Here is a 26,241-nt window from a genome sequence, read left to right as displayed (position 1 = left end):
GTCTTAAACTTTTTAGTAATTCTAAGATATTCTTTTTGTTTAGAATTACTAGTTGAATCCATAAAAGCTGGTGATTTTTTTCTATGCAGGAGTATTTTTCAATTACTACCATATATACTTTTAAGTAATTTAGTATTTATACCATTCAAATCAGATACAATAATGAACACAGTATAGGAAAACTTCTAGTAAAATTATTTTATTTAGTTATAATATGAATCTCCAACAGCTTGAAAGAAAAATTTCCATGGTCTTCAACTAAAGTGTATGCCACTTTCTTTTAGAATGTCCTGTTTTTCATTAAAATAATTTCTAAACCACTCTATATGTTCAACCTTCTGTTTAACACTCAGATATGGGTTTTTGGAAAGGCCACAGGTCACCAGCTCCATGAAGTGGCGAATTGGTCCTTGTTTTGGAAAACCCTCCAGATATTTATCCAGAAATATATGTTCATGAAATTCTGAACCATCATCATCAAAACCTAGGAAATGAGACAAAATACATTACAATTTTGCATGCAAAACCTACACCAATACAGTATATTAACACGTACATATGGAATTTAGAAAGATGGCAATGACGGCCCTATATCCGAGACAAAAGAGACATAGATATAAATAGACTTACGGACTCTGCGAGAGAAGGGGAGGGTGGGATGATTTGAGAGAATAGCATTGAAACATGTATATTACCATATGTGAAATAGATGACCAGTCCAAGTTCGACGCATGAAACAGGGCACTCAAAGCCAGTGCACTGGGACAACCCAGAGGGATGGGATTGGGGGGAGGAGTTCGGGACAGGGGGACATATGTACACCAGTGGCTGATTCATGTCAATGTTCGGCAAAAACCACAATATTGTAAAGTAATTAGCCTCCAATTAAAACAAATAAATTAATCCAAAAAAAAGTCACTACACTATAAAACTAACATTAATGAGGCAGTATTACAGTTAAAGGCATGAACTTTAGAGTCAGACAGATGTTTGCTCACCAATTTAACAACCATGTGACTGGGCAAATTAACTTCTCTGAACATCAGTTTCCTCGGGCACAAAATGAGAATTAGAACAGCACCTTCTTCATGGGTTTTTTGTAAAGATTAAAGATTAAATAGACAGAAAGCTTGTAAACTCTTTTACAGTGCTTAGCATGCTACAAATATTCAAAATGGAGCAGTAATTATTACTAATGGATATTTTAATATCTAAAGAAACCACTAAGAAAACTATACAAACTACACTAAAAAATACATAAAATAAAATGGAATCTTAAGCTATATTCAGGCAACTCACAGTAAGCCAAGAGAAGACAAGAGGAGTGAGAAACAGAAAACAAATAACAAAATGAGACTTAAATCCTAACAAATCAATAATTACTTAAATGTAAATGGCCTATACCAATCAAAAGAAAAACATGATCCAACTATATGCTGTATACAAGAAACTCACTTCAAACACCTATAACATAGGTGTTGAAAGTATGGAGGAGGACATATCTTGCTATCATTAATTTTTAAAAAGGAATGCATGAGTGGCTACATGAACATCAGATAAAGTAGACTCCAGAGCAAATACTAGAAAGAGGAATATTACATAATAAAGGGATTAACCCACTAAGCAGATAGCAATCTGAATTATGCATTCACCAAACAAAAGTTTCTAAATACATGAAAGAAAAACTGATAGAAACATAGGAATAGAAAAATCCACAATTATTGTTTTACTATCCCACTGTCAGCAACTGATAGAACAGCCAAGTAGAAAACTAGCAAAGACATAGAAGAACAAAATATTAACCAACAGGATTACATTGACATCTACAGAACACACCAAACTACTGCAGAACACAAATTCTTTTCAAGCAACCATGGAACGCTCACCTAGTTTAACCATACCCTGGGTCACAAAACAAACTTCAACACATTTAAAATAACTGAAATAATACACAGTATGTTCTCCGATAATAAAGGAATCAACACAGAAATCAGTAACAGGAAAACAGCAGGAAAATCTTCAAACAGTTGGAAATTAATATAAATAATTCATGGTAAAAAACACAATTGAACGAAAGGGTGACCATGTGCAAGCCAAGGAGAGAGAGACCTCTGGAGAAACTAACACACCAACACCTGGGTCTTGGACTTCCAGCCTGCAAACTGAGAAAGTCAATTCTGTTGTTTAAGGTACCCAGTCTGTGATATTTTGTTATGCAAGCCCTAACAGACTAACATGGATCCACACGAATATGCCAACTTTCTACAAAGATGCATAGATGATTCTCAATGGAGAAAGGACAGTCTTTTCGATGAATGGTGCCAGGAGAACTGGGTATCACTGACCAGAAAGAAAAAGAATCAAAACTTCATACTTCAAATTAACAAAGAACAGATAATGGTCTAAACTATATATCTAACATGGCATAGCCATTCTATAAACAACTTGAAAGGTTCCTTAGAAAGTAATATGTAACTACCATACAACCCAGCAATTGCACCCCCAGGTATTTATCCCAGGAAAATGGAAATTTGTATTCATACAGAAACCTGTACATGAATATTTATAGCGCCTTTATTGTTAACAGCCAAAAACTGGAAACAACCCAGATGTCTCTTATCAGGTGAATGGTTAAACAATCAGGTACATTTGAACCATGGAATATTACTCAGCAATAAAAACAATAGCAAAAAAACCCCCTACTGACACATGTAACAACTTGGATAAATCTCCAGAGAATTAATTATCCTGAGTGGGGGGGGGGGGGGGGGCACTCAGAAAAAAGGTTACCACTACGTGATTCCATTTGTATGTCTTTATTGCAAAATTAGAGAAATCGCAAATGGATTTGGCGACTGCCAGGGGTCAGAGACTGAGAAGGGGAGGCAGTGGGAGGTGGGTGAAACACGGCTATAAAAGGGTGTGAGAGAGATCCTGGAGGGGACAGAACTGTTCTGCATCCTGACTGTGGTGATGGTCACATGAACCTACACATCTGATAAAACTACACAGAACACAGAAACACACTCGCCAAGAGTACATGTAAAGCTGGTGACATCTGAACATGGCTGCAACACGGTCGACGCTGCCTGCCTGGCTGTGATGCTGTCCTGTGCTTAGATGTGAGGCAAATACTAGGGGAAAATGGGTACAGAGTATATGGAATATTTACCATTTCTTACAACTGCACACGAACCCATAATGATCTCAAAAACAGTTTAAAAATGCTCTCTCATCAGTTAGAATTATCTTCCACTTATTTTTTTTTTTAATCTTCCACTTATTGAAAGAGATTTTTAAAATTTTATTTGGACATTTAAAGATCTAGTCATCACTTTTATAAAAACTAAAACACACAATAGACAAATCAAGGCCTTAGATTGCTAAATGGCCACACACTACTACTATGCTTGTATGTATAGCCCTCTGCAATGTGCCTTTGCCCTTCTTTCCATAAAGAGGCAGATACAGCCTGTTGCTCCAACCCTTAAATTCGAGGTTGGCCAGGTGACCTGCTTTGGTCAATGGGACATTACCAAACACAATGCAAAGGCCTCAAAAGCCTTTACTATTGTTTTAGGAACTCTTCTACAGCTGGATGAACAAGCCCAGCCTAGACCATGAATGCTGAGTGACATATAACCCCCTTATCGCCTCTCCTGGCAACAGTCAACACCAGCTAGACATGTGAGAGAAACCAATCTAGAACGATCCAGCCCCAGGCACCTGCCCAAACCGACCAGAAAACCCACAAGCTCATGAGCAGTTATGACTTAGCTGTTGTTTTACTAAGTTTGGAGTGGTTTGTTATGCAGCAAAAACAGAATTGGTTAAGGTATTCCTAAGACTTCTTCGGGCTCCCCTGGTGGCTCAGACAGTAAAGAATCCGCCTGCAGTGCAGGAGACATGGGTTCAGTCCCTGGGTCAGGAAGATCCCCCGGAGAAGGGAGTGGCAACCTACTCCAGTATTCTTGCCTGAAGAATCCCATGGACAGAGGACGCCAGTGGGCTACAGTCTTAACAGGCTGCAAAGAGTTGGACGTGGCTGAGCAACTTACACGTAAGACTTCTTCACATTCAGAATCCAACTCTTCTGAATTGGTTTTTCAACTCTGAGTTGTCAGTGGCCATGCTTTCCAACATTCCACTAAGAACATCTGTGATGCAGCATTTCTTAGGGGCTCCACTATGGCCTCTTCTGATGCCCCCAGTGCAAATTTAGATGCATATCCACAACAGGCAATGACAACTACCTCTTCACTGTGGCCCGGCTAGCATAATAAGATACATCAGTTTCAGAGGTATTTAAAACTTTGAAAAACAAAACTATGTTGTATTCGATGAAATACAGGAAGAGAGATGTGCGGGAATATTTTAAATAGAAGTTGTTCTCTATCCCATAACCCTCCAAAGTTCCTATTCACATTTTTCAAGGCTGATTACTTCCAAGACTAATCACTTCTAAGGTGTATATCCTTCTAGCCCTTTTCCTAAATTCATGTGTATTTTTTCAGACAAATTATTGATTAAAAAATTTTTTTCCTTGAATCCCACTGAGAATTCTCTACAGTTATCAATAGTTTACTTCACCAGGCAAGCATGTTGTTCCACCTTTACTTTTTTTGTTGTTTGTTTTTAAGGCATATGTACCTGGGGATAGGAATGGGGGTGAGGTAAAAATGAAAAAAAAGCCTCACTCTGCTAAAGATCTTTTCCATATCATCAAATACTGCTTATAGTTCCACATGACAATATTCTTTTAAAGAAAAAATATCAATATGGCTAATGTAATATGAAAAACCAGGCAGGTTTCAATGTTCAATAACATTTGGAACAGAGTATGTTAGGGCTAAAAAATAAGGTCTGTAGCATTGGAAACATAATAAATTAAGGTAATAATTGTTCTCAAAAATCTGAGGGTGACTCCTGGATTGAATGTTTGTGGTTGTTAGTTATTAGTATCCCTAGACATACTTAAGATACAAGACTTAAGACAGAAAATTGTGCAAGAGAAACTATTTTTTAAAATAGTTGTGCTAATACAAGATCAATAATTAATTTATTAAATCATTAACAGACCAACTTCTCTGACATAAAGTCATAATGAGTTAGACAAGTACAGAAATTATGACCATGCTATATTGGGGGGAAAAGCATCTAAGGGCATAGGTGATCTTATTACTCTTTCTCTAGATGATAAATCAATCATCTTTTTAACTTAGAAGGTATAATGAACAGATCCTTCCTGAATGAGTCAATGAGTGAAGAAAGCCAAGCAGTACTGGGAAGTATAAAACAAAGAAAAAAAAAGAGAGAGAAAGTGATAAAGGGATACTATATACAACATTAAGTTCCAGATAGATTAAACAGGAAAAAGCTAACAGATCTACATCCAAATTAAAATCTCTGTTGGTTAAAAACACTCTGAACAGTTAAAAGATAAGCAACAAGGACTTCTAGTTAAAATGTAGTAGACTGAACACATGATTTTTAAAATCCCTGCTCCCTTTTAACATCTACTAAATGGCAGTAAAAGGAACAAAAAGTATAAAAGTACAAAGATAAACAGAATAGAAAATGAAACAGTAACAGGAGTTATCACCAAAATGTTAAAGGAAGTGGACAGATAAGTAGTAACTGACTCAGCTGAGTTGAAAATGTTAAAACCAAACTAAGAAGCAGACAGACATCAAAGGCTTTGGAAATTAGTGGCACCATATACCACTGAAATTAGGAATGGGGATGAAGGACAAAAAACAGAAGACTAATTAAAATTGGTTTAGGAGATAATTAGCTCTCCCATGATCCATCTTCTACCTGTACCTCTAGATAACTACACCATCCATCTCCCAAAGAAGATGGGCAGTTTTATTTTTTGGAGAAACTAAAACAAAAAGAGCAATGAATCATTTAATTGATAAGCAGGGGGATTAAGTGAACATCTGTATGCTGATTAGTGAATCATTCCTCCCCACTCCCACCAACGGTGGCGTCATCCTCACCAGCTGGAGGATCAACTGGCTATCTTATTAGAAGAGAATGTGTTCATATTTATTGCAATTTAAAACATGCCTATTGTTTGACCCTTGAATTAACGTACTCAGACATGGACAGAAGGATATGTATAACAGGATTCACTAAACCTCTATTCATCAATAGGAAAATGGTAAAAATAAATTTCAGTCATTCATACAATGGCATAGTACAGAATACACAAATAATTACCATTTTATAGAACTATTAAAACAAAGTTGATCTCTATGCACTGAAAAGGAAATGCTTAAGACATATTGCTAAGTAAAAATAAACAAAATTAAAAAGCTACAGGACACTATATGTATCGTATCGCCCCATTTAGACCAAAACAACAGATAAATGTGAAACTATCATTTAAGGTGGATGTGGAGACATACATCAAACTACTGGCAGTGGTTGTTTCAGGAAAAGGGAAGAGAACTGAGGGATAAAGCTTATTATTTATTCTTCTGTATTACGTTTTTATGAGTAAACTTTCATACATTCATTTCTATCGCTTAAAATACTTTTTAATAAACAAAAGAAACAAAATATAGTAAGGAAAAAATAAGAGTGGAAAATTAAAGACAAGAAGGAAACCCCAGAGGTGTACAATCAACTAAAGCAACATAGGTTAAATCTGTGTCTAATTCTGCTTTAAATATTAGTGAATGCAATTTAACACATTATTGACTGCAGATGTATTAACACCACAGGCGATAGTTTCTGCAAAAATCCCCCAGTCAATAATGTGTTAATATTACTGACTACAGCTAAAAATACAGTACAGCAAATAAAAGGTAAAATCCAGCTAATAGCAACGACCAATTTGACAAAAAGTGTATTATAGCACTGAAGCAAATTCACTTTCACTTTGACTTGTTTTCACTTCTATTTTGTCAAAACTATTATTTCTTTTCCTGGCAGTACTCTGAGGCTCTTGTTCATTGGCCATCATCTGAAACAACCAGCAGATGGTTTCAGACAACACAGACCTAATCATCTTTATATTTGCCCCAATTTTCTCCACCCTATACCCTCCCACATAACAATCACTGAGTTTTTTTTTTTTTTTTTTTTTACAATCACTGAGTTTTATGGCAATTCTGAGTTTTTCTAACTATTCTTGCTAGCTCATGTTACAGCACTCATTCCAGACACCCTGGCAAAGAATGGCATGTTGTAAGTGAACAAATTTAAACCAACTGAAAAATAAAAGCATGACTGACATCCATGACTGAGCTTTTTTGCCCACTGAAGGCTCCAAACAGAATTACTCTTGGAGGGCATCTCAAAGACACCTGTAATTTGGTGGTACATACATGGCTGATGAATATTCAAGAGCAAGACTCTTGTTAAATGGGTAGTGATAAAAATGGGATTAAATTTAGATAAAGCCAAAGCTAAAATAAAAGTGATCTTATTGCAAAATCTAACTGGGAATAATTCCACCTAACTGTTCTTATATGGAGAAGGCAATGGCAGCCCACTCCAGGACTCTTGCCTGGAAAATCCCATGGACGGAGGAGCCTGGTGGGCTGCAGTCCATGGGGTCGCTAACAGTCGGACACAACTGAGCGACTTCACTTTCACTTTTCACTTTCATGCATTAGAGAAGGAAATGGCAACCCACTCCAGTGTTCTTGCCTGGAGAATCCCAGGGACAGGGGAGCCTGGTGGGCTGCCGTCTATGGGGTCGCACAGAGTCGGACACGACTGAAGCGACTTACCAGCAGCAGCAACCATTCTTATAAATCTCCGGACTAGAAAAGCACATCAGAAGGGACAAGTCAGGCCTTAAAAACTGGCCCCCCAAAAAAAACACATCAAACTGGAAAAATAATTTTTACATTTTAAGTGGCAAAACAAACAACAGAATTTTTTTTTTAATGTAACAGAAGGACACAACACTGGGAAGTAAATTGTAAACACAGGACATGCCTTTAAGTTGTTTTCAGCATTGTGTTCCCAACCTGACATGGTAAGCCCCTCTGTTTTCTTTGGGGGTGGGGGAGAATCTTTTTCCAAAAGTATCAAAGTAAATCTTCATGAAACTAATTATTAGGAGAGAGAGCATGATATTTCATTACTCTTAAAACTGAGGTATAAGAAACATAAAAGAACGTTACTAAAGGGCTAAGACTCCAGGTTCTAAGGCCAGGCCTCTTATTAAAGTATTGAGAAGATCCTAAGTGTATACTGAGGGGGTGATCAAAGTGAGAAAGTTTCCACAGTTCCCTTCCTGTTTTTCATTCAGATAACAATTGCCTTCAGGAGCTGGAAATGAGATAACTCCCTTTCCGACCCCAAAGCATCAATAATGTGTACAGTGTATATGGACACTTGTCTCATTTATCTCCCCAACCTGACCAGAAAACATGTTTGTTGCTTTTTTTCTTTTCCAGAAATCACACTTTCTCAAAAACCAGGTCAAATCTAAGATAAATTCCTTTGGTGTCTGAACATGTAAGATTTTGATGAACTGAAATGTTTCACTGCTGATGACAATGTACCACCAATTCACGCTTTCCTACTATCCTATTTGGTGGTGCCTAGAAAATACACAATATCCTTGTGAATATTTTAAGATTCAAAAATGTTATAGAAGAGAAAATAGTTATAACAGCAGATCCCCTCACAATATCATTGTTGCAGAAATAGGGATGATGATGGTGACTTGTATAATCTCACTTGCTTTTCAGAAGAATCCCATAAAATAAGTCCTATTATTATTTCTATCTTTTATAAGATGGAGGACGTGAGGCTGGGAGACTAAGCCTCACTCAGGCACTGGAACTCTAACCACCACAGGTCACTGTTTCTCCTAAGTCGCATATTCTACCTCAATACTGGGTTTTAAAACATGTCTGTCTGCCAGAGTCATTAATGTTTGGCATGTTTTTTATATTCTATGGCAGACTTTTTTCTTTTTTGGTTACCTTTATTTTCAAGTTTTTCTACTTTGTGGATTAATATTTTATTATTACCTTTGTACTGTGAAAACACTAATGAAAATAAAGTAATATATTAAATAAATAATTTAATTCAGCAATAAACCTGAACTTCTGGTGCAAAAGTCAAAAATAAATAAATAAATAAAACATGTCTGTCACCATGAGGACCTGGAACATCCAAGTTTCAACAAATATGGAACGAAGTCTTCCCTTAACATCACAGATTGTATTTCTTTGTGTTTTTTTTTCTTTTTGCTACTTTAAAATTCTATGATCACACACAAGAGGGGAAATGAACTAACATTTATTCCTAAGTATTATATGCCAAGAACTGTGCTGAGCAACTCACTACCTTATCTGCTTTCATTCTTACATTCTTTCAATGAGGTTTCTTTAATTTACAGATGAGGAAACTAAAGCTCAGGAGATTAAATTATCACCTCAGAGGCAAACGGCTAATAACTGACAGAGTTGGAATCTGTATTCAGGTTTACACAAACAAGTCCATGGATTTGGGTTTTGCTTTTTTACCTTATCCTGATACCTTCTAGAATGTACATTATGTAATAGATTAAACACAGATTTCTATATTACTGAATATATCATACAAATAATTATTAAGAATTTGCTAAAGGATGTGTAGTTCCTAAAGTTTTCCTATATAAAATACTACTATATGTAAATGTAAGACTATTTAAACTTCCACCCCACTTATCCAAACAAATGCAAGGTTATCAAAAATTAAAAAATTACAGTGCAGAATATTACAAAGGTTGAAATATGGACTACATTTTCCTAAGACTCCCTGAGGTGTTTGCAACTTCTAGCTAATCTTATCATAAAAGCAAATGAATCTCTTCTAACTGAAAATACATCTATAAAAATTCAATGACATGTTTAGCTGATGATATCATGGGTGCCATAAAAAATAAATAGCACAGTTAATACTGTTTTCCTTTTCACTGAGGAAGAGGTAACACCTCCAGAAAGAGCTTCAGGAAAGTAGAAAATATTTTATTACCAGCTCAAAGTATCTAGGTATGCAGCCAGAGTTCCAAGGAAGTTCAAAGCCTCCAAAAATATTTGCTTTGAGAGGTTTTGAATACAGGAAACATGTGCCTCATTAATGCAATGGTTTTAAATAAAAGATACTAGTGTAAGACTTAAAGAGGTGTAATGTTGCCCCAAACTGAAGGATGATCTTATCCAGTATTTAATATATTAGAAGATTTACCAGGTTATCTCCTGCTTAGCAAGCACAAAACTGTCATTTGCGGTTTTCAACACCGGGATGTCACAGAAATTCATGATGTCATTTCTGCCATGTAACTTTACTTTCTCATCGAACAATCAGAATTAAGTGAAATCTTAGTGTTCTTAAAAACACCGTCAGATTTCTTTTAGGACAAGACAAAGATGTCTACACTAAGTTTTGAAATTCAGGTAAATATCCAGAACCTACAACTGAACATCTACCAGATTAATCTCAGTTTTATAAACCTCTGATGTTAAGACTTACCTGCTTCATTGTTAATTGGGAACTCCCACAATTTCCCGTCTTTTGTCCACTGGATCATCTCTTCAAAACCATTCTCAAAGGGCTGTTCAGTGACTGCTGCTAACTGCTTAGCAAATTCTACATCCCAAAGAGAAGGTGCTGCCTCTGTAGAATAAAGACATATGAAATATGCACAGTTCTATGTAATTATCTTTCTTTTAAAAATGTTATCATCACCTCTGACCTGGCAATATATTTTCAGATCTTCAAACTCATAATTAAACAGTATATAATGAAAGGTCACTCTCTGATAGCTAAAATGGAAACAAAAACTATATATTCAGACTATACCGACAATAACTGCAAACCTCTACTTTTGTTTTTACTACAATGCTAGGTAATTAACCCCTAGTCTCACAGTCCCCTCTACTGGAAAGGAGAAAAGAAACGTCCATTTTGTTCAAGGATCCTTTTGATGAATGTGAAGTTTTATATAACATGTGATTTTGATCTTTAAACTCTAGACTGTTTATTTTTAGTCTGTCAAGATAAGTTACTAATGTAAACTAAATTACAATACCAATGACAGTGATAATACCGTTAATGTATACTGGGCATTTACTTTGTGCTAAATGCTTTTTATATATTAGTCCATTTAATCCTCACAACCAACTCTATGAGTAAGGTAGTATAATGTTAGCTTACTACAATCACCATATCATGTTTCAATCATTTATTTCCTTTGGAAATTCAAGACATGTTTGAAGAAATGAGTCATATTCCCACCAATTGTTGCTGGTGGAAATGTAAAATGGTACACCTCTTTGTAAAAGAGTTTGGCAGTTTCTTAAGAAGTTAAGAATACACCTATCACACCATCATTTTACTCCTATTTACTAAAAAGGATCCATACATAGATTTGTACATGGAAGTTCATGTATGACTATGCCTGACCACACACTGACTGCTACCCATGAAGTATGTTGGTCTTGTACATCTGATAAGGAGAAGACTGCAGCAGTTAGGCTAATTAGCCACAGTTAGAGTAATCATAACAGAAAATAATTTAATTATCATGGTTACGACTTTTAAATTTATTCAGTGGACACTCATCAACTTATGTTTCTTCCATAATCATCATTAAGAGTCGCAACTATGTATTGAACGTCCACTGTGTTCCAGGCACTGTTGCTCAGTCGCTAAGTAGTGTCCGACTCTTCTGTGACCCTCTGGACTGTAGCCCACCAGGCTCCTCTGACCATGGGATCTCCCAGGCAGGACCACTGGACCGGGCTGTCATTTCCTTTCCTGATCCAGGGATTGAACCCGCGTCTCCTGAGTCTCCTGCATTGGCAGGTGGATTCTTTACCACTGAGCCACCTGGGAAGCCCATCTAGACACTACCTGACATTTTAATTCTATTACCTCATTTAATCCTTGAGATGTATGTATTAGCCACATTTCGTAAGTGGGAAAAGGGAGACTCCCACAGGTTAGTAAGGCAGAATCTGAATTTGAATAATCAAGATCTACACAACACCAAAACTCTTTTCTTGAGGCTACACTGCCTTTCAGCTCTAGGTTACTCCAGGATAAGCAGTTGGGTCTAAGACACCACCCTTTGCAGCAGTGGTGAGAACTTAGCAGCGAGCAAAATCTGGGAACCATGGGATGGAAGAACTCAATTTAGTCAGTCAATAAATAATGAATGCCAACAACATGTCAGGCATTATTTTTATCAACACATGGTAGGGAAACAGCAGTGAGAAAACACTAAATGTAAGTTTGCACATTGTTGCTATGCTTGTATTTAGTTGGGAGCAAAAGACATTCTTGAGATTCATGCAAGCAGAGCTTATTAAAATGCCTTCAATAGAGTACATTTATATAAATCTGTGCATTACTTTCCTTAGTAGAACATAATCACTTAATATTATTTTATAAAATACATATACCTTCAGTACCTCTGGGCCAGCTCATCTTAGTTTTAGGAATAAGACACTTAAGTTAAAAAAGCAAGCTGGCTCCTTCAAGAATCCACGTGCCTCTTCTGGTTGTTCATTAGGCAAACAACAGTAGCTACCCTGTCAACAAATTCCCTTTTGGAGACAAGCTTACAAGTTGCCACTCTGGTACTCTCTGGAGGTCTGGTGGTTAAGATTCACCTTGGTAGACCGGGTTCAATCCCTGGTCGGGGAACTAAGATCCCGCTAGCGCAGTGTCACCACCTCAACAGGGGAGAGGTGATCCATTCTCCATGTCTGTGCTTTTGCACTTTCTTTTCATCAATCATCTACGACAGGATGCAGCTGTCACAAGAAGGGGGCTGGTCACCTAGTTTCATTTTCAGTTTAAATGAACAAACAGTGACTGAATTAATGCCTTTTCTCCATGGTATTTATAGCTCAATTTGTTAAAAAAAAAAAAAAAAAGGATTTAAGATAACAGATTCCTATTATTTGTAAACCACTTGGCTAGGGACTATTCAGTATACAAAAATCAAAGAGACCTAGCCACTAATGTCAAGAGATTTACTGAATAGTGAGAAAATCAGATGTTTTTATAACTGATAGCGCCACTAGAAGATGGCCTAGGAACTTAAATATCAGAACTAAAATTATTTCTACCAAGGTTCGAAAAGCTAACTTACAATGTTTAGAAATGATAAGTCACTTATAAGCATAGATCACTTGTATGGAGTTTCTTCACTTTATCAGTAAAACAACTTTAACGTCAAGCAAGAGTACACTCTTAGTTATTTTTTAATTAGGATTAAAATGGTGACTAAGGAATTTGACTTCTTTCCGAAAGAGGGAAGAGAACAAAAACTAACCAGCTAAGTGTGTTAAGAAAAAACACTACCAATCCACTAAATACATTTCCTGAATGCTCTCCTTCCCATCTCCTAAATAATCTCTAAACCATTTCTACAAGTTAGCATCTATAAATGACATCTCCTCTTCTAGATAGTAAGATGCCTTAGGGCAGACATTACAATTTTTCTTTACGTAACAACACAGAGGTGTGTTGCAAATAGTGTAATAGTTGATCATTAACATTTTAACCCAGGTTAGCAGCCACTCTATAGATCTGGATCCCTGAAGTGGACAGTACTTACCTCCTAAGTCCCATGGGGCTGCAACATTTCAAAGGGGAAACCTGACCAACTCAAGCACGTTAACAACTACGTGAATAAGCAAGATCCAAGTAGACAGGGCTTCCCTGATGGCTCAGTGAGTACAGCATCCACTGCAATGCAGGACATGGGAGTATAATCCCTGGGTCGGGACAATCTCCCGGAGGAGGAAATGGCAACCTACTCCAGTATTCTTGCCTGAAAAATCCCATGATCAGAAGAGCCTGGCAGGGCTACAGTCCATGAGGTCGCAAAGAGTCAGACAAGACTGAACATGAGTCAGTCTTGTTATCCGGTCAATGACAGGAAAGAATTCAAAATACCTGATTATTATGCAATCAAAATAGGACATTTTCCAAAGATAGAATGTTTCCAAGAGCCTGAGAAATAGTGTTACTTTTTTTTTTTGCTAGTGTGTGAAAACTCCAGGGTTTGGAAAGGATGGCTAGTCTTTTCAAACATGGGGGAAGATCTGTCAGCAACTCCTCTCCCTCCAGTATCAATGACCAGGGCACAGGCAGCCCACGATCACTTTCGATGCAGGAGAACAGTCTTATTTTCTTAACAAACCTGTTTCAGGTGCCTCTTCAGTAACTGCCTTAAGCTCAAAAATATTAAGTCTCTTCCCCTTGTATATATTTTTCCTAAAACTGAAAAAGAAAAAAATTATTCTCATGAATATTTTTATACATGGTCAACAAAAATTGTTTATGAGAGGAAACTTTTATATGAAAGTCAATATAAAAATTAAAAGTAAAAAAAAATCAAAATTAATTCCACTGACCCATACCAGACATTTGAATTAAACCACATGTCTTTAGGACTGACAATTAAAAATAGGAACAAATACACCTGAATTTTTGCATCAGAATACAGCAAAGCAGTTACAACAATTTAACTTCCAAAATACCTAATTGAAATGATCAGCTTAATTTGCTACAACTTTTATTTGATCCATTGCATATTAAGGTTTTAGAAAATCTGATGTTGTAGAAAGATATCAAAATATGCTAAGTTAGAAATTGTTACAGTCAACATTTGTCTTCATTTAAGGGTAGAAAACACTGCATGCTTCTTAATTACAAATTATAAAAGACTGCATAGAAAAATCAAAACATCCCCACTCGCAAAGTGATCGTTCTGTCATTTTAAAATTATGATTAACTTTCTTTACAAAACTATTTAATTAACTCAAAATTAATGTCACAGAGATAATAGATAACTTTTCTTTGTACGTTTTAATGAACTGCTTTATGCATCAATTCACATTCTTACTTGAAAAAATTTACTGGCAGATTAAACACTAGGTTATAAACAAGAAGGTTAGTTTTTAAAATAACTTTGAATTCTTCCCTGGATCAAATTACTTTTTTCTACTAAATTAAACTGAAAGAAATTAAAATATCATGTTAAAATTAGATAAGTGAAAAGTGTTAGCTGCTCAGTCATGTCCGACTCTTTGGGACCCCATGGACTGTAGCCCGCCAGGCTCCCCTGTCCATGGGATTCTCCAGGCAAGAATACTTGGGTGGGTAGCCATTCCCTTCTCCAGGAGATCTTCCTGACCCAGGGATCGAACCTGGGTCTCCCACCTTGCAGGCAGATTCTTTACCATTTGAAACATGCCCTAGGGCTTCATATTCAGCATTTCACAGATAGGCAAACAGACCGACAGGACTATGAAAGATATCCAGTCCCCAAATTAGTCATGCATGATGCAGGCCAGTGTGACTCCAAAGCCAGCACCTGTGATTCACACTTCTCCATCTCTAATGGAAGGAATCAGTTGAGGCCTGGGTTGTCTCAGGTTGCTCCAAGTCAGAGCAGGTGAACAATCTGCTTTCTCATCATTGCTTCCCCTTATTCTAGAGCCTTGTAAGCAGCTTTTTAATGCAGGCATTATAAGCACATAAAGCCCTTCCTTACTTTTCTAGTTTCTGCCTTGTCACCTTCTAATTTCTGACGACAGCTCAAATAATTAAAAACCAACCTATGATACAGCATTCTGATGTAGTTGCATGGAATCATTTCAAAGAAGACTGATTTGAAGACTGATTTAGAGATGACTTCAGTTAAATATTTTGGGAAAAGCTCTTTGTGAAGTTTTCTAGGGTGTTTTGTGGAATTTTTTCTTTACTTTTTATAGTTGATTTACAATGCTGTGTTAGTTTCTGCTGTACAGCAAGGTGAGTCAGTTACACACATAAGTACAGCCACTCTTTTTTAGATTTCATTCCCATACAGGTCAGTACTGGGGGAATCTTAAGTTAAATTCCAAGTGACACATTCTACTTCATTCAATGTCATGGATATACAAATTACTTTAATTCAAATAATCTTCCAAAGTCACTATAACCTCTGAACTTCCTTTATTAACTGCTGACCATCTTTTCCAATCCTCTTGTATAAATTAATAACTTAATACCCAGAAGGAGCTAACTCAGGTTCCTGAGATTATACGTAGAACAAAATCCATGGAATAAGTAACACACAGAAAACACTCCAATTGTAAGGACATCCTGCTATAAAGTTCAGTTAGTGTTTGTCAGACCATGCTAAATATTTGGCTTTCTCTCCCCAAGTATCACTTCATATGCTTGAAGGAGAAAAAGCACAAACTTTTAAACACAGACAGCTTTCTACTATAAAAGAACTATGTAAGACATGGCTTAGCATCTTTAGGAACTACAAATTACCAAATTGAGATTGCCACAAATAAGCTACGACTTAAAGGTATTATAATGGATCTTCTTCCCTTTTTTGATGGTGGGTCATTTCTCTAAGGTATGAAGAAAGATGATTATAGAGAAAGGTAAAGGCTACATCAGAATGAAAAATAATGCTTCTCACAAAACATTCAATTGTTCAGAAGTCTGGTCAGCTCCACTTATTCTAAATCAGGAAACCGTTAATCAGGGTAAATATGGGGCGGGGCCCATTTTGATTTACGAGACAAAAAAATGGAAGACTGCTAAGCCCAGTAAATCTTTTCCTTTCTAGGAGATAGTAAGCAGAGACTGCAGAAACAGATATAAATGTATCCGTGATGCTCAGATACCCAATAGCAGGAATATACAGGGCAAGAGAGTAAATCGACAGTTCAACAAATCAAATCAGACTGCAGAGCCTGAGTACCTTTTTCTCAGATCAGCTGTCTTCTCTCGGTCAACAAAATCATCAGCCCCTTCGTCAAACTGAATCTGGTGCACTGGTCGTGTGCTAGCTCTCGCTGTGGAGGATCTGGCAACTTTCATATCTGATATGATGTTACTGAAACTGAGAAAAGAGAAATGTCAAGTGTGTTAGAAATTTTAGCTATGGAAGAGTAATGAACTTTCTGAAACATGAGATTCATATAATTCTTATTTCATTTCTATGTACTAATAATGAACAAAAAAGTTATGTCTAAATAAAAGACTGTATGTTGTGTATCAATACCACAGACCACTTAAGATCGCTGCTGCTCTTTTAAAAGTGCTATTCAGAAATGTTCATTCAAAGCATGATTAAAGGTGTCACTCATGAGAAACTGTCACACATCCAGAGAAGTGGAAATACAATCAGTATCTGTATCCCTATCACCTAGATTAAAAAGTTGCATTAACGTTGAAATGTAACTATTTTCATTTGCAGACTTACATTTGTTCAAATACAAATAAAATGAGTTATCATATTGTGCATAAAATCAGCATATTATTTAACTAAAAAAAAATCAGAGAAATTCTTATTCTGTTATTTATTATTTTTAATAACATTACTGAATGCACCACTTCTTTCTCAGGGACAAGAATTATGTAACTTCTCAAAAGAAGTTTTAACCATTCCACTGGTCTTCTAAAATTGTGATCTTCCTTATTAACATGTGAGCTATAACAGAAATCAAACTGCTAATATTTACGAGGCATACTTTATATATGAATGGATTTATTATGTATATTGCTTAGCGTGTACTGAGTGAAGCCAGCCTCCTGGAGGCATCAGCGCCACTGGCACAGCTATCTGACTCACTAACCTAATTTTGGGTTTCTCTCCATCCTTCTGAGCCTTCCAGTCTTCCTCGTGCTGCCGGAGCTGCCTGAGCAGCTCCGACTTGGTCGTCTGCTTGTCAAAAGGAAGAGAGTCAGCAACTGCAGCCGCAGCCGCCACCAACTCCGGACTCAGGGACTTGCTTCAGAAAGAGAACACGGAAAACAAATGAGAGACAGAGGCGTGACTTCAGTGGAAAGTCAAATTTGATGTCCTGGGTAAAAAACTTCTTGTCATTCGAAAAGCACCACTCAATTTCTAACAAAATCAAGGATTCTTAACACAATATTGTAAATCAACTGTACTTCAATAAACTTAAAAAAAAAAGAGAATTCTTAAATATGAGGTATCAGTTTTATAATAAGTGTTACAATGCTGAAAGTTCAAGTTAATGGATCCTTAATGAAGCACAATACTAACTCAGAACAATATATGAAGGTGGAGGGGTGAGGGATCAGCCTCAAAAAAGATAAATTTGTGGATTTTTAAATTAGATGCCATTTTATTTCAAAAAACAATACAGACTGCAAGCAAATATAAAAGTCATGAAACCTGTTTATATAAGCTTTAATCAAAATCTCCCCCCCCCAAAAAAAATTAAAAAAAAAAAAAAAATCTCCCCAAACTGTAAACAACCCAAATCACTATCACCAGAGCAAATAAACTGTGATATATATCCATGCAACGCACAGTACTTAGCTCACGTCACATGTATGAAAATGAGTGGAAGAAGCTGGATTAAAGAAAAGTGTATCTTTCATGATTCTATTTATACTAAGAGGTCAAATTAAGGTGGAAAAAAAAAATCAGAACAGCGGCGGCCTCGGGACAGAAGGTGACTGACGGGGAAGGTGAAGATGGGGAACATGCTGCATCCTGGGAAGTGGGTGGGCTCCACGTGGAGGTCAGGTTGTCAGCATCCTGCCGCTGACATCTGTGTACTTTAATGTATGTGAATTTAACCCAGGGGGTGAGGGGAACCATGAACCATCAAGTGGAAGGTGGAAAGTGAGAGAAGGCATAGATGACACAAGAATGGCAAGATGTGGAAATTATCAAACCTTCATCATAGGATTTTACATTTTCCATAAGCTACAAAAAAAAAAAAAAAAAGCTATTCTTCAATAAATTAGGGTAAGTTAAGAGAAAAATATGCCAGCTACAAAAAAGAAGTTACTTACATTTTTTAACTCACTGAAAATTATTGCCATCTCAATGAGTGGGATCCAAATTACTGTTTTACTTTACTTAGCTTTCTATCTCAGGAAATGATGTGTAACATGAAAACTGAGGTTCCCAAATCCCTGAAGCTTGGCCTCAAAGAGACCATTAGAGCCTGGAAACCCTCAGGAAGCTGTGTGTGAGAGTTGTACGTAAATCAATGTTACCAGAAACTGGAAGAAAGGGGATCTTAAAGAATAGGTAGCCGAAATCAGAGCAGTTGGTTGGTTAGGAGGGTATTAGCTAAAGTAGGAGCTAATAATTTTGGTTACCACTGTGCCCACCAGCGGTCTTATTAGGTTTCATATACATTTGGATTCAAAGCTGTGGGCATGACTGTAAAAATCTAAGATCTTAGAAAGATTTAAGATGGTGCCTTAGAATGCCTTTCAGACAACAGGAATTCTAAGAAACTTAAAGATGTGGTTCCAGGGCCTCTCCCAGGGAGCTCAATATAGACCTGGACCTTGGTTCCCAAACTGTGCCCTAAGGCACCCCAGAGTACCACAGGGAAATATTAGCCATGTCTGTCAGCGACTGTGAACTACTAAGTCAAGGTAGTTCACGGTTTTAAAACTAGACTACCGCACTCCTTTCTATGTCACCGTATCTTTGTGAAGATGGTTCTCCAGCAGCTGCTGTGATAAAAAGCACGAACCCTTCAAAAATCAGTATGGAACAGAAATGAGAATGACAGTGTCGAAGGCTAGGTCATAAAAACTACACGGTTTCTAGAGGCTTATTTTCTCTCCGGACACTCCCCAAGTTAAAGTGGGAAAAAAAAAATCAGAACAGCGGCTGCCTCAGGACAGAGGTTACTGATGGGGAAGGTGAAGATGGGGTCCAGCCACCATGCAGTAAGGAAGTCCAGGCCACACACAGGTGTTTCTGTAAGAGTTCTGGCTAAGGTATCAGCTAATAGCCAGTATCAACTGCCAGACCAGAGTGAGCAAATACACAGCTGGTTCCAGCTCCTGAACTTCCGAGTCTTCCAGCTGAGGCCTCAGACATTGTGGGGTAGAGATTAACCTTCCTCACTGTGCTCCATCTACACTGCTGACCCACAGAATTCACGAGCATTAAAAAATGGCTGTTTAATGCTGCTAACTTTGGGGGCAATAGCTACACATCCATGGTATCTATATAAATGTGCATAGGTCTCAATACATAATACAAATAAAAAAAACTAAAAGCAGGCCACGCACAAAGCAATGACAGTGCATTATGACTTACAGACAATGATTAACCTAGTTCTGTGCATCTGTCTATGTTACCCACTCAGTCGTGTCCGACTCTTTGCAACCCCATGGACTGTAGCCCACCAGGCTCCACTATCCAAGGGATTTTGCAGGCAAGGTCACTGGAGTGGATTGCCACTTCCTCCTCCAGGGGATCCTTCCTGACCCAGGGATTGAACCTGGGTCTCCTGCACTGGCAGGCGGATTCTGAGCCAGCAGGACAGCCCAGTGGATCTGTGCATCTGGAATCCCCTAAAACACAAAGCAGTCTGAGCACAGAATTCTCCTAGGCTTTTATGCTTGTCTCATTCATACCTAATTGGAAAGCAATTTTTAAAGTTAGCTTTACTGAATCTCTTGCCTCATAGCTCAGTTGGTAAAGAATCCATCTGCAATGCAGGAGATCCCGGTTCGATTTCTGGGTCGGGAAGATCCACTGGAGAAGGGATAGGCTACCCACTCCAGTATTCTTGGGTTTCCCTTGTGGCTCAGCTGGTAAAGAATTAGCCTGCAATGCGGGAGACCTGGGTTTGATCCCTGGGTAGGGAAGATTCCCTGGAGAAGGGAAAGGCTACCCACTCCAGTATACTGGCCTGGAGAATTCCAGGGACTGTATGGTCCATGGAGTCACAAAGAGTAGGACACAACTGAGAAACCTTCACTTTCACTTTTCACTTACTGAATCTCTGCAAAGCAATCAACACATCTGAACCACTTCATTAACAGTTAATTAAATTATAATAAAAAAGCAAAAGGGATCATAAACAGGTCTGGAAACTGGGGAAAAAAATCTCATTCTTCATAAATATTTTAAAATGTATTTGAATATTATCTAATTATATGTATATATAGTTTGTTTTACATTGTTTCTAAAAAGGAGAAAATACTTATTAGGGCATTCCTCTACCTAGTTATGCCTTCCAGTGGCAGTTTTGATACAATACAGAAATCAAATAATTCCATTAAAATGTTGAGTCACGGAGACCTGAATGGGAAGGAAGTCCAAAAGAGCGGAGATACAGGTGTATGCGTGGCTGATCTATTTTCCTGTGCAGCAGAAACCAACACAACATTGAAAAGCAACTATAATAAAAATTAACTAAAAAATGTTAAGTCACCCTGAGTATAGAAATCTGTATTATCTGTTTATTCTGCTAAGTGAGAGATAGGGATCTTAAAGCCACATTTCTTATTATTGATGATGTCACTGGTACAATGATTATTTATATACTTATATATAACTAAAACAAAATCTTGACATAGAAACTACAACAAAATGCTAAAATATCATGATTGTACTTACATTCAGTAAAATATTATACTCTTTTGACAAGCACAGAAATTATAATACTTTTAAGAAACCACATATGCTGAGAGCCCTGGAATTACTGGTCAAAGGAAGTCATATAAAACAGCTGTAATTAACATGCCAAAATTTTACCCTAGGTGGAATTTTTTAATGAAATTTCAAATAAAGAAGTCTTTCAGAGATACAAAGCTACCTTCAAATCAGGATGTAAATAATATGTTAATAAACAGCTTAAAGCAACTAAATGCGGTTAACAACTGATAAATATGTAAAAGAATGTGGAATTCTCAATTAGATCACTATTCTTTTCCTCTCTCTAGACTCTATACATATATCCACTTACTTAAATATAGAACAATAAAAGTATTTCTCATGTAATTATTAGTCTCTGTGTTTACAAACTAATATTTAGTCTTCATTAATTCCATACCTTCAATGTACTCTAATTAAAAAAAATTTTTTTTTTCTGAAAGAAAAAGTTTATTGGAGTTTCCAAAATTACTTTAAAAAAAAAAATTCAAATTGCAATTCAATTTACCTCTTTTGGGGGGCATCTTTTGGAGATTTTTGAAGTCTGCCAATTGCAGCTTCCAAACTTTTAAGTTGTCCTCTGTTGGGTGGCTTTGTTGTTTGTACATTTACTGTGCTTAATTCAACTTTCATGCCCTTAATAATATTTACCAAGTCTTTTTTCTTATTCTCCTTTATACTCTGTTGGTTCTCCGTCTCCTTGGAAATTTCACAGTTTGGAACAGACTTATCACCTTTCTTGCTGTAGATCACGCTGTTAGTGCCAAAATATCTTTGGATATTACTTTTTGTCCTGAAAAGATTAAAGGAAAAAAAAGTGGAAATATAGTACAAAATAACAAAGCCAGGGCTCAAAACATTGCTTCAAGGGATTTAAAATTTTTTCAGTTCAAACCCTTCCCTTTTGCTTATTCTTCTTGTTAGCAATTGTAAGAACAGCACTTAACATTTCTTAAACACATACTGTTTGTCTAGTTTTGTGCAACATTTTATGTATATTTTCTCACACCCACATCAACTCCATAAGATAGGTATTATCCCCATTTTGCAGATAAGGAAACTGGAAACCAGAGCTGTAATTTCCCAAAGCCATGTAGCTCAGAGCTCGCTAAGGCCTAAGCCACAGTGGTGAGCACAGATAAGTTCCAGGTGTGCTGAGACACTGACCACCCGAGCCCTGCGAAAGCTATGCGGGGCCAGCAGCTCCTGGAGCGCCTGTCTGCTGCCTCCTTCCATTCACCTCTAGGTTTGGTATTAACACAAGTATCATTGTCTATGTGTTTCATAACATTAAAAACCTTATTCTTAAACCCCAAATGAACAGACTGCCAAGTTCTTGCTCTTAACATGACATAAGAATATTTCACAGTTAAACAATATGAAATAAAGGAACTTCTGTCAATAACAAAGGTTTTTAAAAAAAACTTTCTTAAAAAAAAAAATCCCTGGCTGTGATTCTAATCTTTTCGACTTTCTCACTTGAACTACCAATGTCATTTAACCAATCACTCTTTGTAAACTAAGCTAAAATGGGACAGAAAAAAAAAGAATATTTAGTGGCTAGAGTTGCCATTCTGCTTTCTTCTTTATAGACTCATTTATGAAAAAGAATAACACAAATGATCCCATCTATTTCAAACTCAGGCAGAAAAAGATTTCCTAAATGTCTAAGGAACCCAAATGCCTAATTTTATATTTTGTGGCATTAAGAACCTTTTGATATAGTTAATATTGAAGCACTTTAAAAACTAGTCAATGTGCTAGTCTCGGTAACAGGGTATAACCCATGAAAGTCATTGATTAAATATAGTGAATATCTACTCTGGGCTGGGCACTATACTAGGCACTGATGATACATGAGTAAATAAGAATCTCAAGGTCCCTACTTTCATGAAGCTAACAAGCTAGAACACTTTCACAGACTTTAATAACTACCTAAAAGATTTACTGAAACACAGATTCTTTGGTTCTACCAATGATTCTGATTCAGTAGATTTGGGGAGGGACTTGCAGTCTGCATTTCTAACAGGTTCCCAAGTAATGCTGATGCTGCCCGTCAGAGGACCACATCTGAGTAGTCACGTTACTGTATCATTTAAACCTTACAATCTTACAGGACAGGTTATATTATTATATTCTTCCACATTACAGAAGAAACAGTTGTTCAAACGGGTTAAATTAGTGGTTCTTAACCTCTAGAGGTTATATGAATCAAAAAGGGAACTTATTTAAAACATGGATTCCTGACATTTTTAGTTGGTAAGTCTGGAATCAGGCCCAAGGATCTGTATTTAATCAAGACTTGGTGCCACTGATCTCAAGAAACAGCATAAGACAGTGGGTTAAACAGTATCTCAAGTTCTCACAGCTAGTAAATAGTAGTGCCAGACTGTGTGCCTGCTCAGTCACTCCAGTCGTGTCCAACTCTTTGTGACCCTATGGACAGAAGCCCGCCAGGCTCCTTTGTCCATGGGTTTCTCCAGGCAAGAATACTGGAGTGGGTTGCCATACCCTCCTCCATGGGATCTTCCCAACGCAGGGATCAAACTCGAGTCTCTTGCGTCTTCTGCACTGCAGGCGAATTTCTTACTGCTGAACCATCGGGGAAGCCCTTTATGAAACCCTTTAATGAAACCTTTATGAAACCCTTTAATGAAAGAGAAAATGGCTTTTTCCAAAAATGCTGAAACAGACTCTTTGATCTGCTCATAAAAGTGTCAGAGGCTAACACATCAAACAACTTAAAAATCAGAATGAAAACCAACCGCATAATCAGTATCCTTATAATCAGTACACAGGAGCCTCAATATAATACTCAACATGTGGTACCAATGAATTCAGGAAAACGCTCTCTATTTACGATTTCACATGTAAAAGCCAAATTAACACTACAGGTATCATAACAGAAAGGTGGCAATCAGAAGAATGAATCTCACATATAACCTGTGCTTCAATGTTTTCTTCCAACACTGCTCTAGCACTACTGAAAGTAATCTATATTATTCCAGGAAAATCATGTATGTATAACACATGCTATGTATAACAAATAACAAGTAGTATTATAATAGTAACTGTATAACACTAAAATAATAAAAACTCTAGCCTGACCTAACTTTCTCATAGTCATGTATCGATGTGAGAGTTGGACTATAAGGAAAGGTGAGTGCCAAAGAATTGATGCTTTTGAACTGTGGTGCTGGAGAAGACTCTTGAGAGTCCCCTGGACTGCAAGGAGATCCAACCAGTCCATCCTGAAGGAGATAAGTTCTGGGTGTTCATTGGAAGGACTGATGCTGAAGCTGAAACTCCAATTCTTTGGCCACCTGATGCAAAGAACTGACTCACTGGAAAAGACCCTGATGCTGGGAAAGAATGAAGGCAGGAGGAGACAGAGGATGAGATGGTTAGATGGCATCACCAACTCGATGGACAAAGTGTGAGCAAATTCTGGGAGTTGGTGATGGACAGAGAAGCCTGGCTTGCTGCAGTCCATGGGGTCGCAGAGTTGGACAGGACTGAACGACTGAACTGAACTGACCTAACCTTCCACCTGGGCTTGTTTCCACTGAGACCTTACCATAAATTTGTATTTTTGTTTTCTAAAAATTACAACGTATTTTCAAAGCTTTCTCAAAGCTGCTCCTCATTCTTCTGTAAACATTAATGATACTCTCATCCTCCAAGGCAACTGGCTGAAATCTTTGCTGTCTCTACCACCCTACCCTTATCTCAACATATATCACATCCCAGTATTTCATCGATCCAGTTCTTCTCTATCCAGCTACTTCTTCCCACCCCCGGTGCTCCTAACCTGCTGTGGGTTGTACTTAACCTAACGAGTCCTACATCGATCTGCGTGAAATACACATGCAGCAGAATTAAGATTTCACAATCATGGGAGTTCTCAGAGAATAAACATCAAGCGTGCTGCAAATCTTTTTCTTTCCTGGCTAACTCAAACCCTTGGGCCCCCTTCAGATTTTACCAGACTTCTTTCCAGAAAGGACACCCTAAACCTCTCCTACAACGGTCAGGCGCCTCTGCTCACCCTGCTATCACCTGTTCAACGAATTCTGCCGTATTCTGCGCTACTCACATTATCTCAGCGGTTACTCCAGTATATTTGAACTGCCTACTTGGTGGAACTCTAAGCTCTGCGATGGCAGGACTGTGAATTCGGGGCTTAACCTCAGTGCTGGCATAAAGATCAGCGCTTTCAATAATGAAGGTAGGAATAAGACCATCACGGTCTTGGGAGGTTTAAAAAAAAAGTACATAAAACAAAACAATTTCGCTTTCTGGAACCTGGATAAAACAAGGAGAGAAGCGGCAAGAGAGATGAGGGGCGGTAGGTGGTAGAGCACAGGGCAGCGGCCCAGGCCTGTGACCGGAGCTCTTCCCCACGCACCCTATGACCTTGGGCAAGTCACCTTATCTTTCTGGGATTTTCCCTTGCTCAGAGTTAAAGCGGCGGCTTCTAAGCTCTTGCGGGTCAAAACACGGACCCCAGGACGCCGGAGAAAGATTACACTTGAATGTGCCGCAGCCTGCACAGGGCTGCGTGAAGACCTGCGGGCCCACCAGCGCGGAAACGCCGTACCTGACAGTTCCGTGCGGAGAAGCGAGGGGCACAACGGTGGCCGCCGCTGCCTCCGGGCCTGCGGAGCACAGAGGGAGCCGGGAAAGGGGGCGAAAAGAAAAGACCGCCGAGACCCTCGGGAACATCTCCGAGAAACGAACAACACTGGGAACACGGGCAGACGACGCGTTCTCTACCAAACACGCCCCCCCGGCTCCCGCTTCCGTTCCCCGGC

General features: G+C 37.8%; 1 protein-coding gene and 1 non-coding gene across 2 annotated transcripts; both read right to left on the bottom strand.

The window, feature by feature from the left end:
- Positions 1–183: 183 nt before the first annotated feature.
- Positions 184–26,241, bottom strand: MRPS31 (mitochondrial ribosomal protein S31). Its single transcript, XM_065902055.1, has 7 exons — positions 26,028–26,241; positions 21,936–22,220; positions 17,616–17,771; positions 16,739–16,879; positions 14,174–14,253; positions 10,489–10,632; positions 184–484 (listed from the first exon to the last, which is right to left on the bottom strand). The coding sequence occupies exons 1-7, from the start codon at positions 26,150–26,152 to the stop codon at positions 255–257; spliced, it is 1,161 nt and encodes a 386-aa protein (XP_065758127.1). The 5' UTR covers positions 26,153–26,241; the 3' UTR covers positions 184–254.
- On the bottom strand, positions 14,017–14,148 carry LOC136144538 (small nucleolar RNA SNORA71). Its single transcript, XR_010658567.1, has one exon. It is a non-coding gene; the product is annotated as a small nucleolar RNA SNORA71 (small nucleolar RNA).

This window comes from Muntiacus reevesi, chromosome 11, assembly GCF_963930625.1.
Source record: "Muntiacus reevesi chromosome 11, mMunRee1.1, whole genome shotgun sequence".
NCBI classification, from domain to species: Eukaryota; Metazoa; Chordata; class Mammalia; order Artiodactyla; family Cervidae; genus Muntiacus; species Muntiacus reevesi.
The sequence above is the reverse complement of the archived record's forward strand: the minus strand, read 5'-3'. Positions and strand labels throughout refer to the sequence as shown.